The sequence below is a fragment of the Anomaloglossus baeobatrachus genome, chromosome 1 (genome assembly GCF_048569485.1).
Source record: "Anomaloglossus baeobatrachus isolate aAnoBae1 chromosome 1, aAnoBae1.hap1, whole genome shotgun sequence".
NCBI classification, from domain to species: domain Eukaryota; kingdom Metazoa; phylum Chordata; class Amphibia; order Anura; family Aromobatidae; genus Anomaloglossus; species Anomaloglossus baeobatrachus.
This window is the reverse complement of record NC_134353.1, coordinates 659,261,101-659,284,751: the sequence shown is the minus strand read 5'-3', so window position 1 is coordinate 659,284,751 and position 23,651 is coordinate 659,261,101. Positions and strand designations below refer to the sequence as shown.

The 23,651-nt window shown below is 41.8% G+C and overlaps 2 protein-coding genes across 8 annotated transcripts in view; one reads left to right on the top strand and one right to left on the bottom strand.

Annotated features, from left to right (window-relative positions):
- The window catches only part of EMID1 (EMI domain containing 1), a 147,743-nt gene extending 128,619 nt beyond the window's left edge, over positions 1–19,124 (top strand). For 2 of the 6 annotated variants that reach the window (XM_075319991.1, XM_075319987.1), the window contains 2 exons: positions 11,325–11,415; positions 18,105–18,343. In XM_075319991.1, coding sequence (XP_075176106.1) covers positions 11,325–11,415; positions 18,105–18,241 — 228 coding nt within the window. In that variant the 3' untranslated portion in view covers positions 18,242–18,343. Of the gene's footprint in view, positions 1–2,643; positions 2,729–11,324; positions 11,416–18,104 lie in introns of all 6 variants that reach the window. The other 4 variants (XM_075319990.1, XM_075319988.1, XM_075319989.1 and 1 more) reach the window with 2 other exon arrangements.
- Positions 19,111–23,651, bottom strand: part of RHBDD3 (rhomboid domain containing 3) — a 55,431-nt gene continuing 50,890 nt past the window's right edge. For both annotated transcript variants that reach the window (XM_075319993.1, XM_075319992.1), the window contains one exon: positions 19,111–21,188. In XM_075319993.1, the coding sequence (XP_075176108.1) occupies positions 20,996–21,188 (193 nt within the window). In that variant the 3' untranslated portion in view covers positions 19,111–20,995. The remainder of the gene's footprint in view (positions 21,189–23,651) is intronic.

Here is a 23,651-nt window from a genome sequence, read left to right as displayed (position 1 = left end):
AGATCAACACATACAGACACCACACGGACATGACACGTACGCATACATGGACATTCCACACGCACACACGGCAAGTATACGACATCACACGGATGTCACACGTACTGGAGAAACGCCCATAAAAAACGGAACACGGACCCGAAAAACGAAACGTGAGACATGTAAGTTTTTTATGCGGAAGTGTGTTTTAGGCCATACATAAAGGGATCTTTAGAAAAAGTATTTCTAAAGATCTTTTATCGTATGCTAATGAGTACAGGGACTAGTTCCCTGGGCGTTAGTTCCCCTTGCCAGTCGGCTCCATTAGCATATTAGCACGCCCCTGTGGGTGTGGTAACATGCTAATGAATATGCAGCGTCACAGCATGATCTCACTCATGTCTCCGCTGCCATCGCGTCCGACGGGGTATTTTGACTCAGTGCGCATGACCCCGGAGTTTGGGTCATGCAATCTATGAAGTCGGGTGTACACGTCCTGGCTTCAAACTGAAGTAGTGCGCATGACCCAAACTCCGGGTTCATGCGCACTGAGCCGAAATCCAGCGTCTGATGCGATAGCGACTGATAGGTGATTGAGATCATCCTGTGAAGCTGCGTATTCATTAGTAACTAACATGATAATGGAGCAGACTAACCAGGGGAACTAACGCCCAGTGGACTAGTCCTTGCGCTTATTAGCATACGATATAAAGATCTTTAGAAATACTTTTTCTAAAGATCTTTTTATCTATGCGAGTGTATACAGGGACGGTTAGGCAGGGATTAGCAATATGCACCACCCAGAACTGCTTGTGGTTCTGGGTGCATATTGGACCTGACAGGTTCCTTTTAAAATAAAACAGCCTGTACTCCCCTCTGGTGCTGACGTTGTTCCAGCAAAGTCAGTGCCAGGTCTCCAAAGACATTAATATATCATCTGAGCTTACTTCCAGTCAGCGGAGGCTAATGTGCCACTTCACTCTCACCTCCATTGGAAATAACTATCATCAGATGAAGATTTAAAACACTGGAGAGACAAAAAGTGCAAATAGGGTCTTACCCGGAAAAACAAGGAGAGTAAAGGGTGCTTTACACGTTGCGACATGGCTAACGATATATTGTCGGGGTCACAGTGTTTGTGACGCACATCCAGCGTCGTTAGCGACATCGCAGCGTGTAACACCTATGAGCAAAGTCGTTGGTCTGTGGCATATTGTTCATTTACCAAAAATCGTTGTCTGGTCAGTAGCAAGGTTCTTCGTCGTTCCTGCGGCATCACACATTGCTATGTGTGACACCGCAGCAACGACGAACATCTCCTTACCTGCGTCCACCAGCAATGAGGAATGAAGGAGGTGGGCGGGATATTCCGCCCGCTCATCTCCGCCCCTTCTCTGCTATTGGGCGGCCACTTAGTGACGCCGCAGTGACGTTGCTATGACGCTGAATGCACCTCCCCCTTGAAGGAGGGATTTTCGGCGGCCACAGCGACGTCGCTGAAAAGGTATGTGCGTGTGACGCTGTCGTAGCGATAATGTTTGCTACGGCAGCGATCACCAAATGTCGCACGAACGACGGGGGCGGGTGCTATCGCGCACGACATCGCTAGCTATCGCTAACGATGTTGCAGCGTGTAAAGCACCCTTTAGTGTAGGTAACAGGTTCACCTGAAGTAGTTGTGAGAGTCATAGGCACTATACACACGTATAAGACGGCTGCTGCATCACCCCTGGACTGATGGGATGATTAGGAAGATGAAAAGAGAAATACCGTGCTGCCGTTGAAGAAACCACTGATCCAAAGGTAAATGAACTGGTGACTTTTATTTGTCAATGTGATTCTGAGATTTCTATCTCCTTCTTCAGGACAAACATTACATATGTGATTTTTGTCCTGAAAAAGAATAGAAATATCAGAAACATGTTGACAAATAAAAATCACCAATTCATTTACTTTGGATTAGTGGTTTCTTCAACGGCAGCGCGGTGTTTCAATTTTTGTCCTCCCGATCATTCTAACATCAACTGAAGTGAGTGAACTGCAGTGGTTCTCACTTCTCCTTGATCTCCGTTTTGTGTGAAGGAGAAGTGAGAGTGAAAAAGTTGCTGATTAGAAGCAGGGCTCACTTGACATAATGTAATGTAGCCCCAGGAGACACGGCACTGAAATAACTGGAACAGTGTTAATACTAGAGGTGAATACAGGCGGTTTTATTTTACATATCTGAAAATATGATTCTGAGTAGTAAACAACCCCTTTAAGACTGGCATTTTGAACAACCGTATTAATGCAAGATGTAAATTATTTGGCGCATCTTAAAACTGTTGACTAGAAATCTTACACTAGCCAGTGCATTTCGGAAGTAATTTACGCCATTTTTGTTGTGCAACTTTTGATGAATTTGACTAGCTTTGCAATATTTTCAGTTCTGCTCATTCTCAGGGGTGGCCCAAACTGGCATAGAAACCCCAAAGTTACATATTTTTGCACAACATCAAGTTTTTACATTTCGAGGAGTTTTACTGGGATGTCTTCTCACTTTTTCTTAGAAAACTGCAAGTAGAAATGGTTACGTAAAATGCTAAAGTGAAAAAGTTGTAATGGTTGCCTCTGGGTGGGAGGGGGTTAATCCCTCACAGCTGTGTCTGTCTCTTGCTTGTACAGGGGGAAAGGATGCTGCAGATCAGAGAAGCTTTGAAGATTTTAGCAGAAAGAGTTTTAATATTGGAGACAATGATTGGCATTCACGGTGAGTATGTGAATTTGTGGGATGAAAATGGAGAAAATAAGCCTATCAGTAGGAAATCGCAGATTATATGACAATGGAGGGGGGAACTGTAGTTATATGAACAAGAGCTAGTGATGAGCGAGCACTAAAATGTTCGAGTTCTCGGTACACGAGTCAAGCAGGTCGGACGCTCGACGCGAGTACCGAGAATAATAGACATCAATGGGAAACTGGAGCACTTTTCCGAAACCTAGCAGGAGGGCTGTGGGGGTAAGAATATCACTGACTTAGATGGAAACAGCTCTGAAATGGAACACGAACAGCATGGTGAAGACGCCTGGACACATGTCTCCCAGGTCACTGCCGGGAACAATGTTGTCAAAGATTTACTCCACTTTTACGGACTGAAAATAAAACATATAAAACCAAGGATAACATGGATTTTACAGGAAAAAATGAAAATAAACATTCTTTTCTTGTATAAATACTTGTATATAAGGCAACAATGAAAAAAAAAAAGAACAAAACGCTTCCTCCACACCTTATTAGTATGGCCATCTCTCACCATATTTATGCATTGCCTATGACTACAATAGATGACATAATAGAGGGGGAAATAAAAGTACACCCACTGGTAGTTGTCAGTAAATGTAATTTAACATTTTATTAGCTTATGTGGGCATGTGGTGTGTGTGTAACATGGTCAGACACATGCTGTTTAATTTATGAAGGAAGGACTCTGAAATTCACAAAGCCTATGCGGACAATGCAAGAACTGCCAAAATTTAGACGGAAGAGGGACTTCGATATACCCTGTATTACACATAAAGGAGGGCCTCATACACATTCTGTTAAAACTGTTAAGTAGAAGAACTCCTAGACTCAAAACCTATGCACTAAGTGCAAGAGCTGCCAAAAATTAGAAAGAGGGATTACAATACATCCTGGGAAGCACGTAGAGACTTTTAGACTGGTAAAGCCTATACACTAAGATCAAGGGCTGAAAAACATTTACCACTGTGGGGTATAAATCTATATATGTAAGAGAATTGTAGAGGTAGGCCTTATAAACATCCTGAAAAAATAATGAAGGAAGTCATCATACACATTCTGGAAAAATTAACAATGAGGGTTACTTGAGACCCTCTAAAAATTAGTGAGGGCCGCCTGTTAACCTTCTTAAAATTTGGAGAAATGGCCATCTGCCGAGCCTCTTCAGAAATTTTGAGCACAGGCCACCTGTTTACTTCTCAAAATTACCGTAAGAGCGAGGGCCTCCTGATGACCCTCTAAAAATTTGGAGCAAGAGCCGCCTGATGACCCTTTTAAAATATTGAGCGAGGGACGCCAGTTTAAGCTCTTAAAATTTGTAGCAAGGGCTGCCTGATGCATTTCTAAAAATATTTAGCTTGAGCCACCTCTATACCCTCTTAAAATTTGGAGAGATGACCCTCTAAACACTTTGAGTGAGAGTCGCCTGTTTACACTCTTGAAATTTGGAGTGAGGACCACCTGTTTACCCTCTTACAGTTTGGAGCGAGGGATGCCTCATGACACTCTAAAAATTTGGAGCAAGAACCGCCTGATAACCTTCTAAAAATTTAGAACAAGGACCACATGATGACCCTTGTTGATATGGTAGAGGAGGAGAAGGACAAGAAAAAGAAGAAACCATTAATCGTATACCCTTTTATGGGTGGAAAAGGGTGCATGGAAATACACCAGAAAAAACAGGAACAATTGAATTGGCTTTAAGTTCCGCTGCTGTCATCTGATGGGGTTGAGAAGTCTGGGCCAATCCAGGCTTTGTTGATTTTGATAAGAGTCAGCCTGTCATTTTCAGTTGAAAGGCGGAGGCACCTATAGTTACTATGCTCCTGGGGTATTAAAAACCCGCTCTGACAACACGCTAGCAGCAGGGCAGTCCAGCAACTCCAAAGCAAAGAGGGACAGTTTGTACCTCGTTTATAGCTTGGATACCCAATAGTTGTACGGCACAGAGGAATTACAGAGGATGCTGGTATGGTCAGCTAGGTATTCCTTCACCATTTTCCAAAACTTTTGCCTCCTTGTAAGATTACCCTGCACATCAGGGCCTATGTGCTAGGAGGGTCTAATAAAACTCTCCCAAACCTCTGATAGTGTTCCCCTGTTTCTGTTGGAACTATGACCTATGCCGCTAGCATTCTCAGATGGGAATTTTTGGACTAATTTTTCTACTAGGTCACATTACAAACCCTCACTGCCACAGGAAGGAGAGATGGAAAGTTCTCCTTGTAGCGTGGGTTGAGAAGGGTGAACAACCAATAATTAGTATTTTCCAAAATGCGTATAATGCGAGGGTCAAGGGAAAGGCAGCAGGACATAAAGTCAGTCATTTATGCCAGACTCCCAACAGGTAAGTTTTCCCTGTCCCACAAGAAGGACAACTCTCCATCTCCTCCTCCTCCCTTTCCTTCTCCTCTTTAGCCCATCCACGCTAAACAGACAGGATGAAGCTGGTGCGGGTAGTACCCTCTGTAGCGCAGGCAACCATCTCCTGTTCCTCTTCAGCCCCTTCCTCCCAATTATTACCCAATCCGAGTTGAAAAGAGATGAGACTGGGGAACAGTTAACCCTTGGCCCGTGAACTTGCCGCATGTGGGTGCTATGGGGAGCAGTTACCCGCCTTCTCCCTCTAGCCACCCCATTGCCTCTTCCTGCCTGTTGCCATGCTGCAGATCTCTCCCCCTCTGCACTGCTCTCCTTGCTCTGCATCTTGCCCTCTCAGGTTGGGTCAGTTCCTTTATCATCCACCACCTCGTCTTCCACTTCCGCTCTTTGGTCCTCCTGACTTGTTGACTTAAGAAATGTAAAAAGTTCCTTGGAGTGTCCTAGTCTGGGATCACTTGTCTCCTGGGACTCACCATAGTGGGAGGAAGAAGGATCAGAGTGAGGATTATATGGTCCAGACTCTTGGCTAGTGAGACTGGACTGTGTGGAAGACATGGTGGTTTTGGGAAACATACCAGAAACATTATCTACCATCCAACCTACCACCTATTCACGATGTTCTGGCTTCAAGAGTGGTGTCCTGTGCCCACCTGCAAAGTGGGACAGACAGCTAGGTTTCATGGGTGAACAAGTTTATGTTCCCACAGCAAGCACAGTTTCCCCTGACCCACGGCCTTGGTCTCAATATGCACCATGAGCACCAAATCCCTGTCCCTTACTACACTCCTTGAGCATTTTTAATTAGGTATATAATATGTTCCTGCAAACTTTCTGGTATTAATAGGAAAAGAAAATATGTAGGTTGCAGCAGCAGCAGCAGTATACCTATAGAAGGATTGTAAGACAAAAACCCCTGTCTATATACTTATAATACAAAACTATCCCTCCTCCAGTAGCTATTCCTACACTGAATGCAGCTAATATAAGACCCAATAATGAGCTATGGCTCTTATAATATCTACCCCACTTTATTGTAGAAGCTATAGCTAGTGTAGTAAGGTACTTGTGAATTTTTATGTCTCCAAATCTAACGTTCACAGATCAGCAACCTTTAACTCCACAGCTGTTGTGACCACATATCCCATCTTTCCCTGCCAGCCACAGTCTGTCAGGCAGCTGTTGAGGAATATTGGGAGTTGATGTTTCACAAAAGTGGTTCTGAGAGAGGTAAAGTTGTGGATCACTGTTTTAAGTAGTCGCTTAGCTTTTGCTCTTTTTCGGCTTTGATATTTTCATCTTATTCTTTGTACGTTTTGAGCTACTTTTTATATTTTATTTCTTTTTTAGGTCTTTTTTTTTTCTCTAGACCGCTCTGTTTATCCAGATGTTTTAAATAGATTCATGAAATGTGACTTTTACAAAATGCCACATTTTTTTTTGCACATCTCACTCCAGTCCCTGCCTTGAGTAAGGTTCCTATATAAGTTTTCAATATGACACATTTTTATGACAGATGGTACCTATTTATTAATTTCTAAGCTTCAATAAACAACAGATGCGTCTTTTGTTTTGTGATTGACTTCTGGCATAAACAACTTTGAAAAGTCGCATAGTTTTGACCCAAGTGCTGGCTGCACTAAAATCATGTGACTTTTAAGGTATGTGTGCACACAGTTTTGTATTGTCACTGAAAAATGCACTTTCTGGCTGAAAAACTCTCCTTGTGCCAAAAAGACGTATGGGGTTTTTGACCTATGCATTTTTTTTTTAGTAAATAGTGATGGGTGCGCTCACGGATACCTGGGGTCGGCAAGTTTAACCAGGTTTAAAAAAAAACCAAACGGTTCTAGACTGGAATTGATCCCGGGTATCTGGCTGGATGCTGGTCTCCATATAAGTCTATGAGGACCAGAATCTGGCACATAAAAATGGTAGTAGAAGGGATAGGGGGATTGGAGCAAGCGCGTTATGCTTACTGAGTCTCCGACGCAGTGGTAACTGCTCCCACGGCCTCTCATTCTACTTCCAAGGCCACTCATTAGCCTAATACATATTCACTACTTTCCCCACCCACCGGCGTCTGTGATTGGTTATAGTCAAACAGTGACCCCAGCCTGTTTAACAGCCTGTCTGATGCCCCAATCACAGACCCGGTCTGCAGGTCTACAGCGTACAGTAAAAATAAATTTAAAAAATTGGCGTAGGGTCCACCTATATTATGATACCCAACACAGATAAAGCCCACGGCTACAGGCTGCAGCCCCCAGCCGTGCGCTTATCAAAACAGGAGAAGCCGCATGCGGCTTTTTTTTTTAATTATTTAAATAAATCATTTTAAAACGGTGTGTGGCCCCCCAGTTTTGATTCCAAGGCAAGATAAAGCCGAACAGCTGGGGGCTAGTATTCTCAGGCTTAGGAGACCCATGGTTATTGGGGCCCCCCAGCATAAATATAGCAGCCTGCAACAAATTTTTTTTTGTACATTTATTTTTATACCACGATAGACCCGGAGACAGGGTCTGTGATTGGAAGCAGTCAGACACGCTGCCACTCAGGGTGGGGGTGAGGTATGACTGCAACCAATCACAGAAGCCAGTTGGCGGGGGAAGCAGTGAATATGCATGAAGCTAATGAGCGGCTCCAGACGTAGAGTGAGAGGTGCCAGGAGCAGTTACAGCTACGCCGGACACTTGGTAAGTATAACGCACTTGCTCCAATCCCCCTATCCCTTCTGCCACCATTTTTAAGAGCCAGTTTGTGGCCGCAATAGACTTACATGGGGATCAGCATCCGGCAAGACACCAGAGATAAATTCAAGGCCGGAAAAAAGTTAGAGTCGCCGATCCCGAGTATCTGTGCGTCCTCCCATCTTTACTAAAAACGCACAAAGAATTGACATGCTGCAGTTTTGTGGTCACCAGAAAACTGCAGCCATAAAAATAGCAACGTGTGCACCGCAAATCTCCTAGACTTTGCTGGGGAAGGAAATACACTTAGTTTTGTGCCACAAACTGCACCCAAAAACGTGGCAAAATAAGCAGCGTGCATATGAGGCCTCAACATTCTCACGGATTTTTGCCTAGCTCTGACAAAGTGGCCCACTCGTCAAATTCATGAGGAGAGGCAGCATTAGATATGCCACAAGTCTTAATCCAGCAGGGACTGGAGTAGGATTTGTGGCAAAGCGCACACTGAGCTGAACGCCATTATTTCGGAGCTTGTGATTCAAGAAGAATCACACACCTCTTCATGAATCAATACCATCTGACACCAGAAACCCCATGAACAATGCTAGTCTTGGTATATCAGGCAGTTAGGCTGTTTTCACATGTCTGATTATGGGCCGTGATGTCCGGACCATGGGTCTACTGATCCCAATTCAACAACCTCATAGTTATATATAATGCTGTTGAGTTTGGATCAGAGACTTCTGTCCCATCTGGTTGTACTCATAGCGTGAATGTCAATGTGGAAAAAAAGCATTAGTGAAAATGCTAAATCTGATAGTTATCGTAGCAGAATACGTCTGGGTGTCCACTTGCAGAAAGCGGATATGCCTCAAAATAGTGCAAGACAGAGCACATGCTAAAGGCCACTTTACACGCTGCGATGTCCCTAGTGATCGCACCCGCCCCCGTCGTTTGTGCGTCACGGGCAAATCGCTGCCCGTGGCGAACAATATCGCAGGTACGCGTCACATGAACTTAACTTCCTAACGACGTCGCTGTGGACGGCGAACCTCTTTTTTAAGGGGGAGGTTCATGCGGCGTCACAGCGACGTTACACAGCGGGCCACCAATAGAAGCGGAGGTGCGGAGAGCAGCCGCATTAACGTCACTCCCACCTCGTTGCCGAAGGACGCAGGAATGCTATTGTTCGTCGTTCCCGGGGTGTCACGCGTAGCGATGTGTGCTGCCTCAGGAACGACGAACAACATGCGTCCAAAACGAGCAACAATGTTTTGAAAATGAACGTGTCAACAATCAACGATTTGTGCCGCTTTTTGGATCGTTAGCGGTCGCTCGTAGGTGTCACACACAACGATGTAGCTAACGAGGCCGGATGTGTGTCACGAATTCCGTGACCCCAGCGACATAGCGTCAGATAAATCGTAGCGTGTAAAGCGGCCTTTACTCCGTCTGCTCCATTATAGTCAATGGCATGAGTCCGAAACCCGTTTTGCGGGGGTGTTCGGATGGAAGTTCTGACAGGACCACTGAATGGAGGTAAAAGCACAATGTGAAGGGGACCTAATTGATATTAAAATTTTACACTGTATATAAAAAATACTATTGAAAGTGCATTTAGTTTTCAAGGAAACTGCTCCATAAATATGTAACCTGCTGGCCAGTGAGTGTCAGCTATGGTAAAAACATGCCAAATCCCATAATAAAGTTATAATTCATAAATAGACAAATACTGATCCTTAGAATAACAAATGAGTTCATCAGTGTGTATTATTTAGTCACTAAGTAAGGATATCTGGGCCACTTAGAGTATGTCCGGGACTATTGATACTGATGATATCGCTGATCAATGAGATGCTGATTGTTATTTCACAATCCTGGACAATTCTTTCTGATGACATACAACGCAGGGGTGCTTTCACCTGGATGAGTCTGGCCATAGTCTCAGGATCGCTGTAAGTTGCGATTAGGTGGAGTTGGTGAGTGAAAAGTGAAACATTTTAGAGAATCCTTTCCCAGACATTTGTACAATCAGTGCCATCCGCAATTATTTGCACCTAACATGCAGCAGTCCCACTGGATTGCCACTACATTATGTTCAGTAATGGATTTAATAACTTCAAAGCATTGGCTCAGAAGATGCACATTGCCGAGGTTTTTAAACACATTATACTCGCATAGCTTACCCCTCAATTTGCAACTCTTGCAAAATGCAATAATACTAGCTAATGGCCATGGGAGAATTGTGATCATTTTCAATGTGGAGCACCACTATCTATCCCTATGAGGACAGCAAAGTCCAAAGACTGACAATGCTGATTCTGTCTTCAAAATTACAGACTAAGGCTATGTGCGCACGTTGCGTAAATTCATGCAGTTACGCTGCGCTTTGTAGCGCAACGTAACTGCATGCGTCCTGCGTCCCCTGCATAATTTATGGAGATTGTGCAGGGGCCGTGCGCATGTGGTGTTTTAGAGCGCAGCGCTTCGGCTGCTGTCAGAAGCGCGCGTTCTAAGAAGTGACATGTCACTTCTTCCGTGCGCTTTGCCAGCAGCCCCTGCCCTGTCTACGGCAGGAGCTGCAGGCAGAGCGCATGAAATTGGCTTTTTTTTTTTTTTCACTACAGACATTTTCTGCAGCGATTTGAAGTGCACGTGTGTTCTTCAGATCGCTGCAGAAAATTCTGCAGTGACTGTACGCAACGTGCGCACATAGCCTAATACTATCATCAATCTACTGCTTAATTTTGGTGTTTTAATTTTATCTGGTTTATTGGCTTGTGTGCTTGACATCAGCGCAATATTCTTTGTGTGCATGAAGTCACACAGCATAGAGGCTGTCTGTCAGGCAGGAGGAGGAGGCAGTCCTAAATGGGGAATAGAGCTGGAGTGACAGAGGCTTCTGATCTACAAATAGTTCTTCAGCCTTATTTGCATATCAATTCAAACTCTGATTTCTCAGTAATGGAAGAATGGACTGGTCATGTAAAAGTATTGCTGGACGTCTCTTTGGAAGAGCTACATGCACATATGAATAGTTTGGGGCGTGAAATCCTGCTAACAGATTGCGTTTATGCTCACTTACTGTATTATCCTCAAAGGATAGCTCTAGATGGCTTTTTTTTATACTTCCCTCTAGTGTATTATCTGTATCTCATATTATATTGGTATTCTTAGAGCGGTCGGCTTTTTATAGACGACATTATTCCTTATTCAAACGTGATCATAATATATACAGATTTATAATAATGTCTCCAATAAGCACCGTGTTCTTTAGATCATTTGACTGTTTGCTTTTATTATTCCTTTATTTTCCTTTGATTTCATGCATTTTTCTAGATTCTATGAATTCATTTATTTCAAATGTCTTTCACCCACCTTCACTTTCTATGTATATGTTCCTACACAGCGTCTTGCCATTGTATTCTCACCCGCTCAGCATTCTCCTAACTTCCATCACCTTGGTCCATTGTCCCATTCTGTTTTCGGTCTGGCAGGTGGTCAGCTTAGCCTCCTTCCTCCAGCTTCAAGAGCAGCTGGAGCTGCTGGTTAAAAGGGTCACTCTGCTTGAGTACATAATGTGGCCAGGTAACAATAGCCGTGTGCTGCTCCTTGTTGATGGAGTGCTTGCAAACATTCCTTGCTCACCCCTTGTATCCATGGGCTGTAAAGGCAGCAGGTCTAAGTACATCTTGTAATAAAGAATGCCAATCGTTTCAATATATCTATGCAATCCGTATAATTTCTAGATCTTGACTTTTGATTTAAAATTAAAGCAGACTGTCAGTAGAGACATATTGTAGTGCCATGACATTGAGTTTATCCTGTCTTTGCACAGAAGGTGTATAGCTGACATTACAGCCCTTGTGATATAATTAGGTAGACCCCTAAGTCGCATGTTGACTGTGTAGTCTTGGTGCATGTGCTTTATGTACGCACGAGGCATGTGTGTAAAGACAACTGCACGCTGTTGACTCTGACTTGTTTTGGAACTAATTTTCATCTTTTTTCACAAATTATTACAATATGTAGAATAATGGAGAAATATTTTGCCAAAACTAGAAATATTTTATATGTATTTCATTAACCCATAATTACAGGTGGATCAGATCTTTTGATTAAAGAGAACCTGTCATCGGATGTTTATAATACTTACCTGACGGTCAGCGCGGAGTAGTTGGGTCATATGGGTGTCTCCGTTCTCCAGGTTCCACCCCTCTTCTTTTGGCCATCTTTGTCCTTCTGAAGTTAGTGTGGATGATGTGTTTTACGTCATCTACACTAGCGGAAGTGAGGTCCTGCGCAGGCGCACTTTGATCTGTCCTGAGTAGGGCAGCTCAAAGTATTGTAGTGCGCCTGCGCAGGACCTCACTGTTGGCTAGTGTAGATAACGTAGAACAAGTCATCCACACTAACTTCAGAAGGACAAAGATGGCCAAGAGAGGTGGGGTAGAACCCGGAGAACGGAGACGCCCATATGACCCAACTACGCCACGCTGACCGTTAGGTAAGTATTATAAACATCCGGTGACAGGTTCCCTTTAAAAGGTAACTGTCAGCAGGTCCTATGCCATGTTCCATTGCCTCTTTATGCAGTACATCCAGTACATCCTTTTTGAGAAGAACAAATTTCTATCAGAGAAACAAGCACAGATACCACTGCCCAGGATGGATCTTACTGTAGTAAGTGTATATAGAAATGCCTAACCAAAGTTATGAATATGTGGAAATTTAGTGGCTTTTTAGATATACTCAATCAGAAGCAGATATTTTACTACATGTGTCAGTAGGAAGTGGACGGATTCCTATAAAATGAGAGAATTGCAATAAGAGAGAATTTTCCTCAATATACATTGATTCTCTCATTTAGAAGGAACCTTACAGTGGCAGGAAGAGGGCTCACAGGTCCATTCTAATGACTCTTTATGCTTTAAAGAGAACCTGTCACCAGGTTTTTGCCACCTTATCTCAGAGCAGCATATGTAGAGACCAAGACCCTGATTCCAGCGTTGTGTCACTTACTGGGCTACTTAGTGTAGTTTTGATAAAATCACTGATTAATAAGCAGTAGATTATCATTAGAGGATTACTTCGTGTGCTGCCAGGTAGTCCAGCATATTCCTGAGTTCTGTAACCCCACCCCCATCACTATACATTGGCAGAAAGCTTCCAATTAGTGGTGTGGGCAGGGTAATACAGAGTTCAACATTTAGAGGACTGTAAGATCTGCAGCAGAGAACATTGATTTGATCAAAACAGCTCAGTAAGTAACAAATCGCTGGAATAAAGGTCTCTGTCTCTACATTATGCTACTCTCAGATAGGGGAGCAAAAACCTGGTGACAGATTCCCTTTAAAAAAATTTGAAGTATTGATATCATGCAAAGGGAGTGAACCAAAAAGAAATGTTAATCAAATCAATATTTTGTGTGAACATCCTTTGTTTTCAAAAAAGCATCAATTCTTCTAGGTACCCTTGTACAAAATCAGAGATTTTATAGAACTATAGCCAGGTGTTGGAGTAACCTATTATACCAAACTGGTGATAATGATCATCAGTTTAATATGTAGGTTGAAACACACTGATTAACTTAAACAGAAACTGCTACAAAAGTGAGGTTGTGGAAGAAAATGTCTCCTCAGGTCATACACCATAGCAACACCGAGCGCTTCATCAACCCACAAGGTGGTAATTTGACATCAGTAAGTAGAGATGAGCAAACCCGAGGTTTGGAGTTCGAACCTTTATTAAAAAAAAAAAAAAAATCCCCCACGGTTCGGAGTTCGGGTGCTTTTACTTTTGAACACCACTGGTGCGAGCATCGCTGTGCTCGGTGCTCAGCCTAATGTGAGTCAGTTGCAGTGTTTGAACGGCTCGCATTGGGGGTAACAACATCATCATCAGATGTAGTATGCACCCAAAATATAAGAAAAAGGAAAAAACTCCACCCACCCACACCTGGAAGTGATCAGTGTATGGCTGGCTGCATGTGGGCGGAGACCCGAACTGCCCAATTAGTGACTTCCATTTGGGTTCAGGTCAAGTTCTGGTCCCAAAATCAAACAAATTTAAAGTTTTGCAGACCCTGCAGAACCAAACTTCCACGGGTCCGCTCATCTCTATCAGGAAGGTCTTTCCCAGGAAGATTTCAAAGGACAGACTCTGGAGTGTCAAGATGTTCTGTGCAAACGTTTCTGAAGAAGCACAAAGATAGAGGCAATGTTAAGGACTGTGGCCGCTCTGGTCAACCAAGGAAACTTAGAGCAGCATATGAAATACACATCATGCTTCAGAATATGAAGATGTTCAGCAGTGCCATCAGTTCAGAACTATCAGCAATCAGTGAGAGCCAGAACAACCTATATAGTGGTCAGGGAAGCCGGCCAAAAGTGGCCCTAGAAGAATTGTTGTCAAAAAGCCATACCTTTGACATGGAAACAAGGCCAAGCAACTCAACTATGTAAAAAAATAGATCTGAGGTGCAGAAAAATGGTAGCTCTAGACAGACAAGTCAAATGTGAACTAATTGGATGAAGGTTCTGTTCTCTGGACGGTTGGTGAGAGGTACAATGAGTGTCTACATGCAATAGGTATGCATGGGGGAGGTTCCTTCGCACGTTTGGGCCTACATTACAGAAAATAAAGTTGAATATTAGTTCTCAAAGATGTTTGGAACAACTTCCCTGCAGAGTTCTTTCAAACAGTATGTACAAGTGTACTTTGAAAAATTAATGCTGTTTTATGTAAAAGTGTCCTTGGAAGAATTGATGCTGTTTTGAAGACAAAGGATTCACCATAACATCCCACACAGATGTCTGTCCTGTCTCTTTTTGAAGACTTCCATTGAAGGGGAACTCGCTACCTCTCATTACCCAGTTACGAGCTATGCCGTGAAGGGGCAACTGGGCAGATATACAAATGGCCATTTATATATGCTAAATATCTCATTTTTCTCAGATTACCTCTCATGACTGCCTGTTGCACTTGTTGATCACCCTCACTGTCAAAAAGGTTTTTCTAATCTCTAATCTGTCTCCTCCCCATCAGTTTCATCCCATTTCTTCTAGTCTTTCCTACTGCAAATGAGAATACCGCTGATCCCTCCACAGTGTGACAGCCCTTGAGATATTTGTAGACAGCTATTACGTCTTCTCTCAGTCTTCTTTTTTGCAAGCTAAACATTTCTAGATCCTGTAACCGTTCCTCATAGTACATGGTTTGCAGAAAGGTCACCATTCTGGTTGCGTTTCTCTGAACTTGCTCCAGTTTTTTTATGTCTTTTTTTCAATGTGGTGCCTAAAACTGGACACACTATTCTAGAGGAGAGCTGACCAAAGAAGAGTAGAGGGCAATAATTACTTCACGCGATCTAGACTGGATGCTTATTGTGTTTGGTTTTATTTTGCTGCTGCATCACACTATTGACTCAGGTTCAGTCTGTGATCTATTAGTATACCTAAGTCTTTTTCACATCTACTGTTGCCTAGGCCTAATCCTCCCATTTTCTAGATCAGAGGTCCCCTACCTGTAGCTCGGGAGCCACATGTGGCTCGTGGGCCCGTGATGTATGGCTCAACTGTCTGCCAGCCTGGGGCATAAGCACGTAGTCTAACAAACAGCTATGAAGAGCAGGTCTGCAGATGGTGACTTTTGTGACTAGCTCCACATAGAAGAACAGATTTAGATGGGGCTAGGCTAGAATCCCTTGGAAGTTGATATACTATCTGTGTGATTTGTGTGGAGAAGCTCTGGCTGTCATTATAAAGGTAATGGGTTCTCTGGGTGTCACTACTGTGAGGGGAGTAGGAGCTGGATGTGGCTCACGTTCCTCTCTCAGAGTTGAGCGTTGCTTGCGACCCTTTCTCAGAGTTGAATGTGGCTCTCAAGGTCATAAAGGTTGGGGACCACTGCTCTAGATGCTTTTTTCATTTTTCTTCTCCAAGAAATACAAAGCTAAATAATTTCTTGCAATCCCATATGAATATGAGAGGATATCTATGTTCAGTGTTTGGAAAGCAGTTGGCCCATTTACTGGTATTGCACAGGGACCTTTTCCTGGACCTGCTGACAGACCCCGTTTAAGGGTACTCTGGAGAAAATAAAACATTACAGCATTTATATAGATGGATATCTTGTCAATATATTTAATCACTGGATTCTGCTTCCTTTGAGTGTAACCGGATGTCACCGAGTGCACACTGCACAATGTGTAACAACTTTTGCATATTAGTGCACAGCGTTGTAAAGATTTCAACACCTTCTATATTGTTCCGATCAGATCCTGAGAGATCAATATCTGTTGAAGAAAGTAGAATCCATAGCTTAAACATAACACTGTAGTCACCATTTCTGTAACTATAAAAAGGTATATATTGTCATACAATTTTCGATAAAATACAAAATTTACACAATAATAAGTAACCGGCTATTACATAATGTTGCATTATCCTACTAATAAAAATTAGGTACTAATATTTTCTGGCTATTACATTTTTGTGCCTTGGGCCGTCGTTAATTGTAAATAGATGTTGAATAATTGCATACAGTAGTCTTTAGATATATTGATATAGTAAGTATTTATCAGTAGAAAATGAAGAATAACTGGTATTTCCAAGATCAAGTTAAAAAATAATTTCTTTGTTCGTGCATTTGATTTAAAGATTACATGCATGGTTCCATAGAAACCCTGTGACGCATTTCCGCCACTATATGCACCCTTAATCGTAGAGATATCCTACGTGGTCTAGTAACCTGCTCGAAAAAAATGTAAGGACCCATCATGTAAAATTAGATAATTACTGACATATGTGTCATTGAAAAAAAACAAAACATTGAATTATAGCTTTTGATTTGACAAAGCTGTTTTTTTTTCCTGCTATGTTATAGGGAACGCTACAAGCCAGGAAAGGGGAGGAATTAGTCAAAGATCCATGGTAGATCTATTGGATTTTGTTAATTAATGCAAAGCAACTGTGTTACACACACACACACACACACACACTTGCTTTGTCCAATTAAACTCTATTATTCAATGGGGTTTTTTTCAATTCAACATGTCAGTTATTATCTGATTTCACAGTATTTTTTTAAGCAGGATACAAGATAGGATATCTGTATGATTTATTGGTAATCTGTCTGGTTCTTTATGCCCTCCAACCCAGCAGCATTCACATGTGTATGAATAAATTCCCTGCCTGATCAGCCCTGTATAATGCTATTTACTTAAATCAATATTTTAAAAAATTATTTATAAAATGCACTGTTCCTATGCTAATTAGGGCCTTGACTAGTTGAAGGGGCATTGTTTCCCCAGACTAGTTGGCCCTCTTTCCATGTTATCACTCCCCTGTGGGTGTAATAAGATGATTTCCAAGAGTCGGTGTTATCGCAGCTCCTGGAAATCTTGCGCATGCGCACGGCTCATTTCGGCAGCACCATTGCGCCTCTGAAACCGGGTGTACATGTCTCTGCTTCAGAGAGGCACACTATACATGATTAGAAGTGAAGAAGCTGTTCTTCCGATCATGCACATTGCGCCTTTCTGAAGCTAGGTCGTGTACACCCAGATTCAGAGCTGCCGAATTGAGCCGCATGCATGCGCAATATTTCTAGGAGCTGCGATGATGCCGGCTCTTAGAAATCATGTTATCACACCCACAGGGCCAACTAGTATGGGGAAACAACACACCTTTGACTAGTCAAAGGCCTAAGTAGCATAGGAACAGTGCACTTTCTAAATGCTTATTTCAAACATTAATTTTGGTAAATAACACTATACTGAGCTGGTTAGGAAGGGAACTTTGGCATACAAATATGAATGCTGTTGGGTTGGAGGGCCTAGAGGACCTGACAGATTTCCTTTAAGGGCGCATATAGGACCGGAAACGCGTCAGAGGGTCTATATGCAACTTTGCATTTAATCTTTGAATTAAATGCACGAATAAAGAAAACCAGTTTTTAACTTTATCTTATACGTGCCAGCTCGTTTTCATTTTCTACTAATATGTATTCAACGGTTGGCCAGCAGTGGAGCAGCACACCTTATCTCCACTGAAAAGATTGCTAAAATTAGAGTCACATCCACACTTCAAACAACTTCTTTATACTATAGAAAGTACTTACTTGAGGAAGCGTTTGCATTATTCTGGAATGTTTACTTGGGTTCCTTATGTATAGAGTGTGTTAGTAGCGTAAGATTAGTCAGTAAGCATTGAAGTGCAGGGATGCGTCTGAGTTTGTCTCTCATTCATTATCATCTTTTATTTCCCTCAATTTAGAAACAGACCCCGGGTCTGGTACAGAACCATCGCCGACCGGCGCCAGTGGATTCTACAGGGGAAGGCGTAATGGTCCATTATTTCACAAAAATCTACAACTATCACAAAATGATGAGGAAGAAGATGAAAACTATTGAATATTTTCATTTTGCCCTTACCAGGCTTTTATATCCACTGTGGCTCATATTTGTACATTGTTTTCTTACTCTTAAAGAGTGTCCAAGGGTTTGTGGTTTTCAGGAGACATGTTCAAGGTCCAGATTTAAGGATATTACTGCACGAATTTACATGACATATCCATGACTGTGGTTCTATCATACAGTACCTGTGCTCCAGCAGGACATCAATATAAGTCTCAGCTCATGTCTGATCCTTGTATATGGTTTGGACAATAGTCTAGAAATCTAGGAGCCATTACCATTTCAAGTTGTGAGCTACAACAGAACAAACAGGATTCCAGTATTGTTGCTTTTGCAAAATATATCTTGTGAGAATAGATTGGGAAATTATGGAAGAGAACAGGCATGGTACTTAAATTATTACCTACAATATAATGAAAGGTTTTCCTGGAATTTTCTACAGGGCACCAGCTTGTCAGATCATCATTCAGCTATTTCAGGTTCTAGAATGGCTGAATTTCTAATAATTAGTTGTTTCAACTGTATATATGGAAATAATAAAATGATATATAGAAATCATGACCAAGAAGTCGCCTAGTAGACATGAAGTGGAATGATAAGAAAACAAGCTCTCCAGATTATTTACTCCAGATCATAAGTAAGAAGATATTATTAATAATAAAGAGATTATCATGGCAGCTGCAACCAATTCTGAAGCCGAGATTGATGTAGTGCCACACTTTACATGAAAGAAAAACGATAATCGTGAAAAAAGTAAGAGGCTAAAAGATATCAGATTGGTGTGATTGTGTTGATAAGAGGTTGTGTAATATTATTTCTTGTGTACACGTGTATTATTTGAAATCCACAATAGGAAAAAAAACAAGTTGTATAAACAAAATAAAACATTTTTTATTGAATGTTATTTGGCGGAGTTCCTTGTACAACAGTTACAATGCTAAGATTTATTCACTGTATTAATCTATTACCCTAAAATAGATCAGCTGATTATTACTAAGGTGGTGATGATATGTTAAAGGGGTTGTTCCCTATTAGGAAAACCTCTTCTGTTTCCACGTTTCCCCCAGGTAAAATAATAATAAAGCCTATACTACCCGTACCAGCGCGGTTCCGGCCGTGCCGTGGCTAATGTTCCCGAGGCTCACGTGGTGTTGTGACGTCAAACGAGCCCAGCGTCTAGATAGCAGCAGCTTCGGTCTCCCTGCTTTCGGACCAAACGAGCAATCAACGGGAAGTGAGCGGCAGTTGCCGCTCACTTCCTGTTGATTAACTAATATGGCCTGAAGGCGGGGAGACAGAAGCTGGAGTTGATTGGATGGGCAACTTGCGTATCATAACATGAGCCTTGGGAATGCGAGCCAAATCAGGGCTGGAATCGCATCGGTACCTGAGGTGAGTATAGGCTTTATTATTATTTTAACTGGGGGAACATGTGGAATCAGAATGCATTATCCTAGTAGTGAACAACCCCTTTAAGATCAGCGTCAGAGTAGTGCCGCTAGAGTGGCGGGGATTACAGTAGAGTATCGCTTTTACCCACCGTTCACCCTTAATAATGCCCAACTGCTCCAATAAATGCTAGGAACATTGCACCCACAGAGGCGCCAACCATTATTTCCAAATATCAATGCATCTTATGCATGCATTTCTGATGAGTGAGTCCTCATTGACACTGTTCAACAAAAGTGTGAGCCAAACTGCTCCATAAAAGTGTAAGTCACACTACTATCCCATGACATGTTCAAACGACACTGCCCTCAATAAACCTAAAAGTGCCCGATCGTTTGATAGCAGCTTGTCTTTCTATCTTCACTAAAATAAACAACTATACTTCAACCTTCCAGTTAACTTACGGGATGGGATAGTATCATTAGAGACAACCTTTTTCACATTGAAGTTGACTAAGAAGTCACTGCCAGCTAAAATTGGAGCCACTGTGGGAAGCTGTCGGCAGTCGGATATCATCCATGCAGTGCCCATTGTAGGGTAATTGTTGTTTTACATTACGGTCATACAGATGTATAGGCTTCAATGTTATACAAGCATATCTCAAGTCTGCCAGAGCTCTTGTTCATTGGGTGGGGTCCTATGCCAACCATATCTCCTGATAAGACATATGGACAAGAACTGTTTTCATGAGATGATCCCTTTAATTATATGCCTCTTAAAAGGAATGTATTAATTTGTAATCCTTAAAACAAGATCAAGAAACACACTTTTTTTAATTTTGGCTGATCTTAATTTTCTGAGTGCAGATTATTTTTTATTATATTTTCATTGCATGAGGTTAGGAAAGCCATCTTGATTTACTACATTCACATAAAGCAAAGTAACCTGTACTCTGGAGTGATTCATTTACTTCTATAGGAGCTTCCTAGGCTTGCTCTTTGCCCTGTGCAGAAGTCATTGTATAGGGTGATGGAGATGCGGAGTTGTGACTAATACCCATTATGAATGGTGGATACTGTGTTACCTTTATAAAGGAATGACTTTTTTATTATGATCTTGCCTGTGCGGATAATGAGATGACTGCTAAAGCAGAGTATGTAGCGCCAATCGGTGAAAACCCTAAGCTTTCAGGATTTGTTTTAAAATTTAATTCAGATAAAGATATGAAAAAAATGACTTAAAAAAATATGCTATACATATTTTTTCAAGGCTTTTTTTATGACTCCTAGGAATTTTATCAAATTCCTATTTTTGTAACAAATTTTATATATTTTCTACAACTACGTAAAAGTATTTACATTTTCAGGGGTTTAAGTGTCTTCTATCAACTGTATTTGGCTGTCCAGAAGAAGGTTGTCTTTCATTTGTCACTGTAATGTCTCCACCAATTTCTCCTTCCACAAGAAGGGACACAGCTCTCTCGACTTTTCCTGTGGCAGCTAATGCAACAACCGCCTGTCCTGTGGGAAATCCCATTCGCTCTAGCTGCTGTAGCCTGAAAAAGGAAGCCAGGCGTGTGATTAGAGAAAAAAAGACACAGAAAAAAAGCTTTTTTTTTTTTTTTTAAAGCAACAACAAAACATAAAACACATACAAAATAACCAACATTATTTCCCTTATGACTGCACTTCTGTGAGGTTTAAACTGCTCTATTCAACTGTTAGTTATATCTGTTGCTAGGGCCACAATCAAATAAATCATAAAATATGGCTTCTTAAAAGAGTGGATTCAATTCGTTATGTGTTTATAACGTGCTTATAAACAGAAGCAACTAATTTACATCTTATTAAAATGCACTGAAAATGCGGCAAAAACACTTTTTTTTCTGCCAGGAGATGCAGATTTGGTGCAGACATTTCTGCAACCAACCATATCTGCAACATGTGCACATAGCCTAACAGGGGCTTTACACGCAACGACATCGCTAACGAGACGTCGTTGGGGTCACGGAATTTGCGGAATGTTGCGTGTGAAACGCACGAACGACCGCTAACGATCAAAATTACTCACCATATCGTTGACACGTCGTTCTAATCTCAAATATCGTTGCTGCTGCAGGACGCAGGTTGTTCGTCATTCCTGCGGCAGCACACATCGCTATGTGTGACACCTCAGGAACGAGGAACAACATCGTACCTGCGGGCGCCAGCAATGAGGAAGGAAGGAGGTGGGCAGGGTGTTCCGGCCGCTCATCTCTGCCCCTCCGCTTCTACTGGGCGGCCACTTAGTGATGCCGGTTCGCCGACCACAGCGACGTCGCTAGGCAGGTAAGTATGTGTGACGGGGACTAACGATGTTGTGCGCCATGGGCAGCGATTTACCCGTGACGCACAACCAACGGGGGCGGGTACTTTCACCAGTGACATCGCTAGCGATGTCGCTGTGTGTAAAGTGGCCTTTAGAGCAGGAGTGGGCAATTAATCTTATTGAGGAGCCACATGACAGACCGTGACTGGTGTGGAGGGCAGAACCAATAACCTGAAATTAATTTTGCTTAATATTAACATATTAATTATAATTATGTCATACTAATATTAATTGGATAATTTAATATTTAGCAGAATTAAACATGCTGATATCCCACTATATACCATTTGAGCACACACACCACACTACATAAAGTACGAGCCCCCACACAGCCTCCTAAATACAGCATAAGCACCCCACATGAGCTCTCCTAAATACATATATGAGCCCCTCACAAAGCCTCCAAAATACAGTATGAGCACCACAAAGCGTCTTATGTACTTTATGAGCACCACATGGCCTCCTAGATGAGTCCCACATAGCCACATATACTTTGAGCCCCACATAGTCTCATATACTTTGAGCCTCCATATAGCCTCCTATATACATTTTGAGTACCTCATAGCCTACTATATCAGGAGCCTCACATAGCCTCCGATATTCATGGGCCCCTTATAGCCTTCTCTATACATGAGCCCCACATAGCCTCCTACAGTGGCATGCAAAAGTTTGAGCACCCCTGGTCAAGTTTACTGATATTCTGAACAATTAAGCAAGTTGAAGATGAAATTATCTGTAAAAGCCAAAAAGTTAATAAAGTTAAGGATAACACACACACACATATACATATATATATATATATATATATATATATATATATATATATATATATATATATATATATATATATATATATATATATATATATATATATACATACATATATATATATATATATATATATATATATATATATATATATATATTATATATTCTTTACATTTTTAAATTCACAACAAAAAATAAAGTTGCCCAATGCAAAATATTGGGTACCCTGCATGGTTAGTACCCTGCAGCACCCCATTTGGCAAGTATCAAAGCGTGTAAATGTTTTTTTGTAGCCAGCCAAGAGTCTTTCAATTCTTGTTTGAGGGAGTTTCATGCGTTCTTCCTTGGAAAAGTCTTCTTGTTCTGTAAGATTCCTGGGTCCTCTTGCATGCACTGCTCTTTTGCGGTCTAGCCACAGATTTTCAATGATGTTCAGATCAGGGGACTGTGAGGGCCATTGTAAAACCTTCAGCTTGTACCTTTTGACATAGGCTAATGTGGATTTTGAATTGTGTTTAGGGTCCTTATCCATTTGTAGAAGTCATCCTCTTTTCAACTTCAGCTTTTTACAGATGGTGTTATGTTTGCTTGAAGAATTTGTTAAACTTTAATTGAATCCATTCTTCCCTCTACCCATGAAATGTTCCCATTGCCATTGGATAGAACACAACCCAAAGCATGATTAATCCACCCCCATGCTTAATGGTTGGCGAGATGTTCTTGTCATGACATTCTGTCTCCTTTTTTTCCCAAACATTTGTTTTAATCATTGTGGCCAAGGAGTTCTATTTTAACCTCATCAGTTAACACGACTTGTTTCCAAAATACATCAGTCTTGTTTAGATGTTATTTTGTATACTTCTGATGCTAAATTTTATGGTTA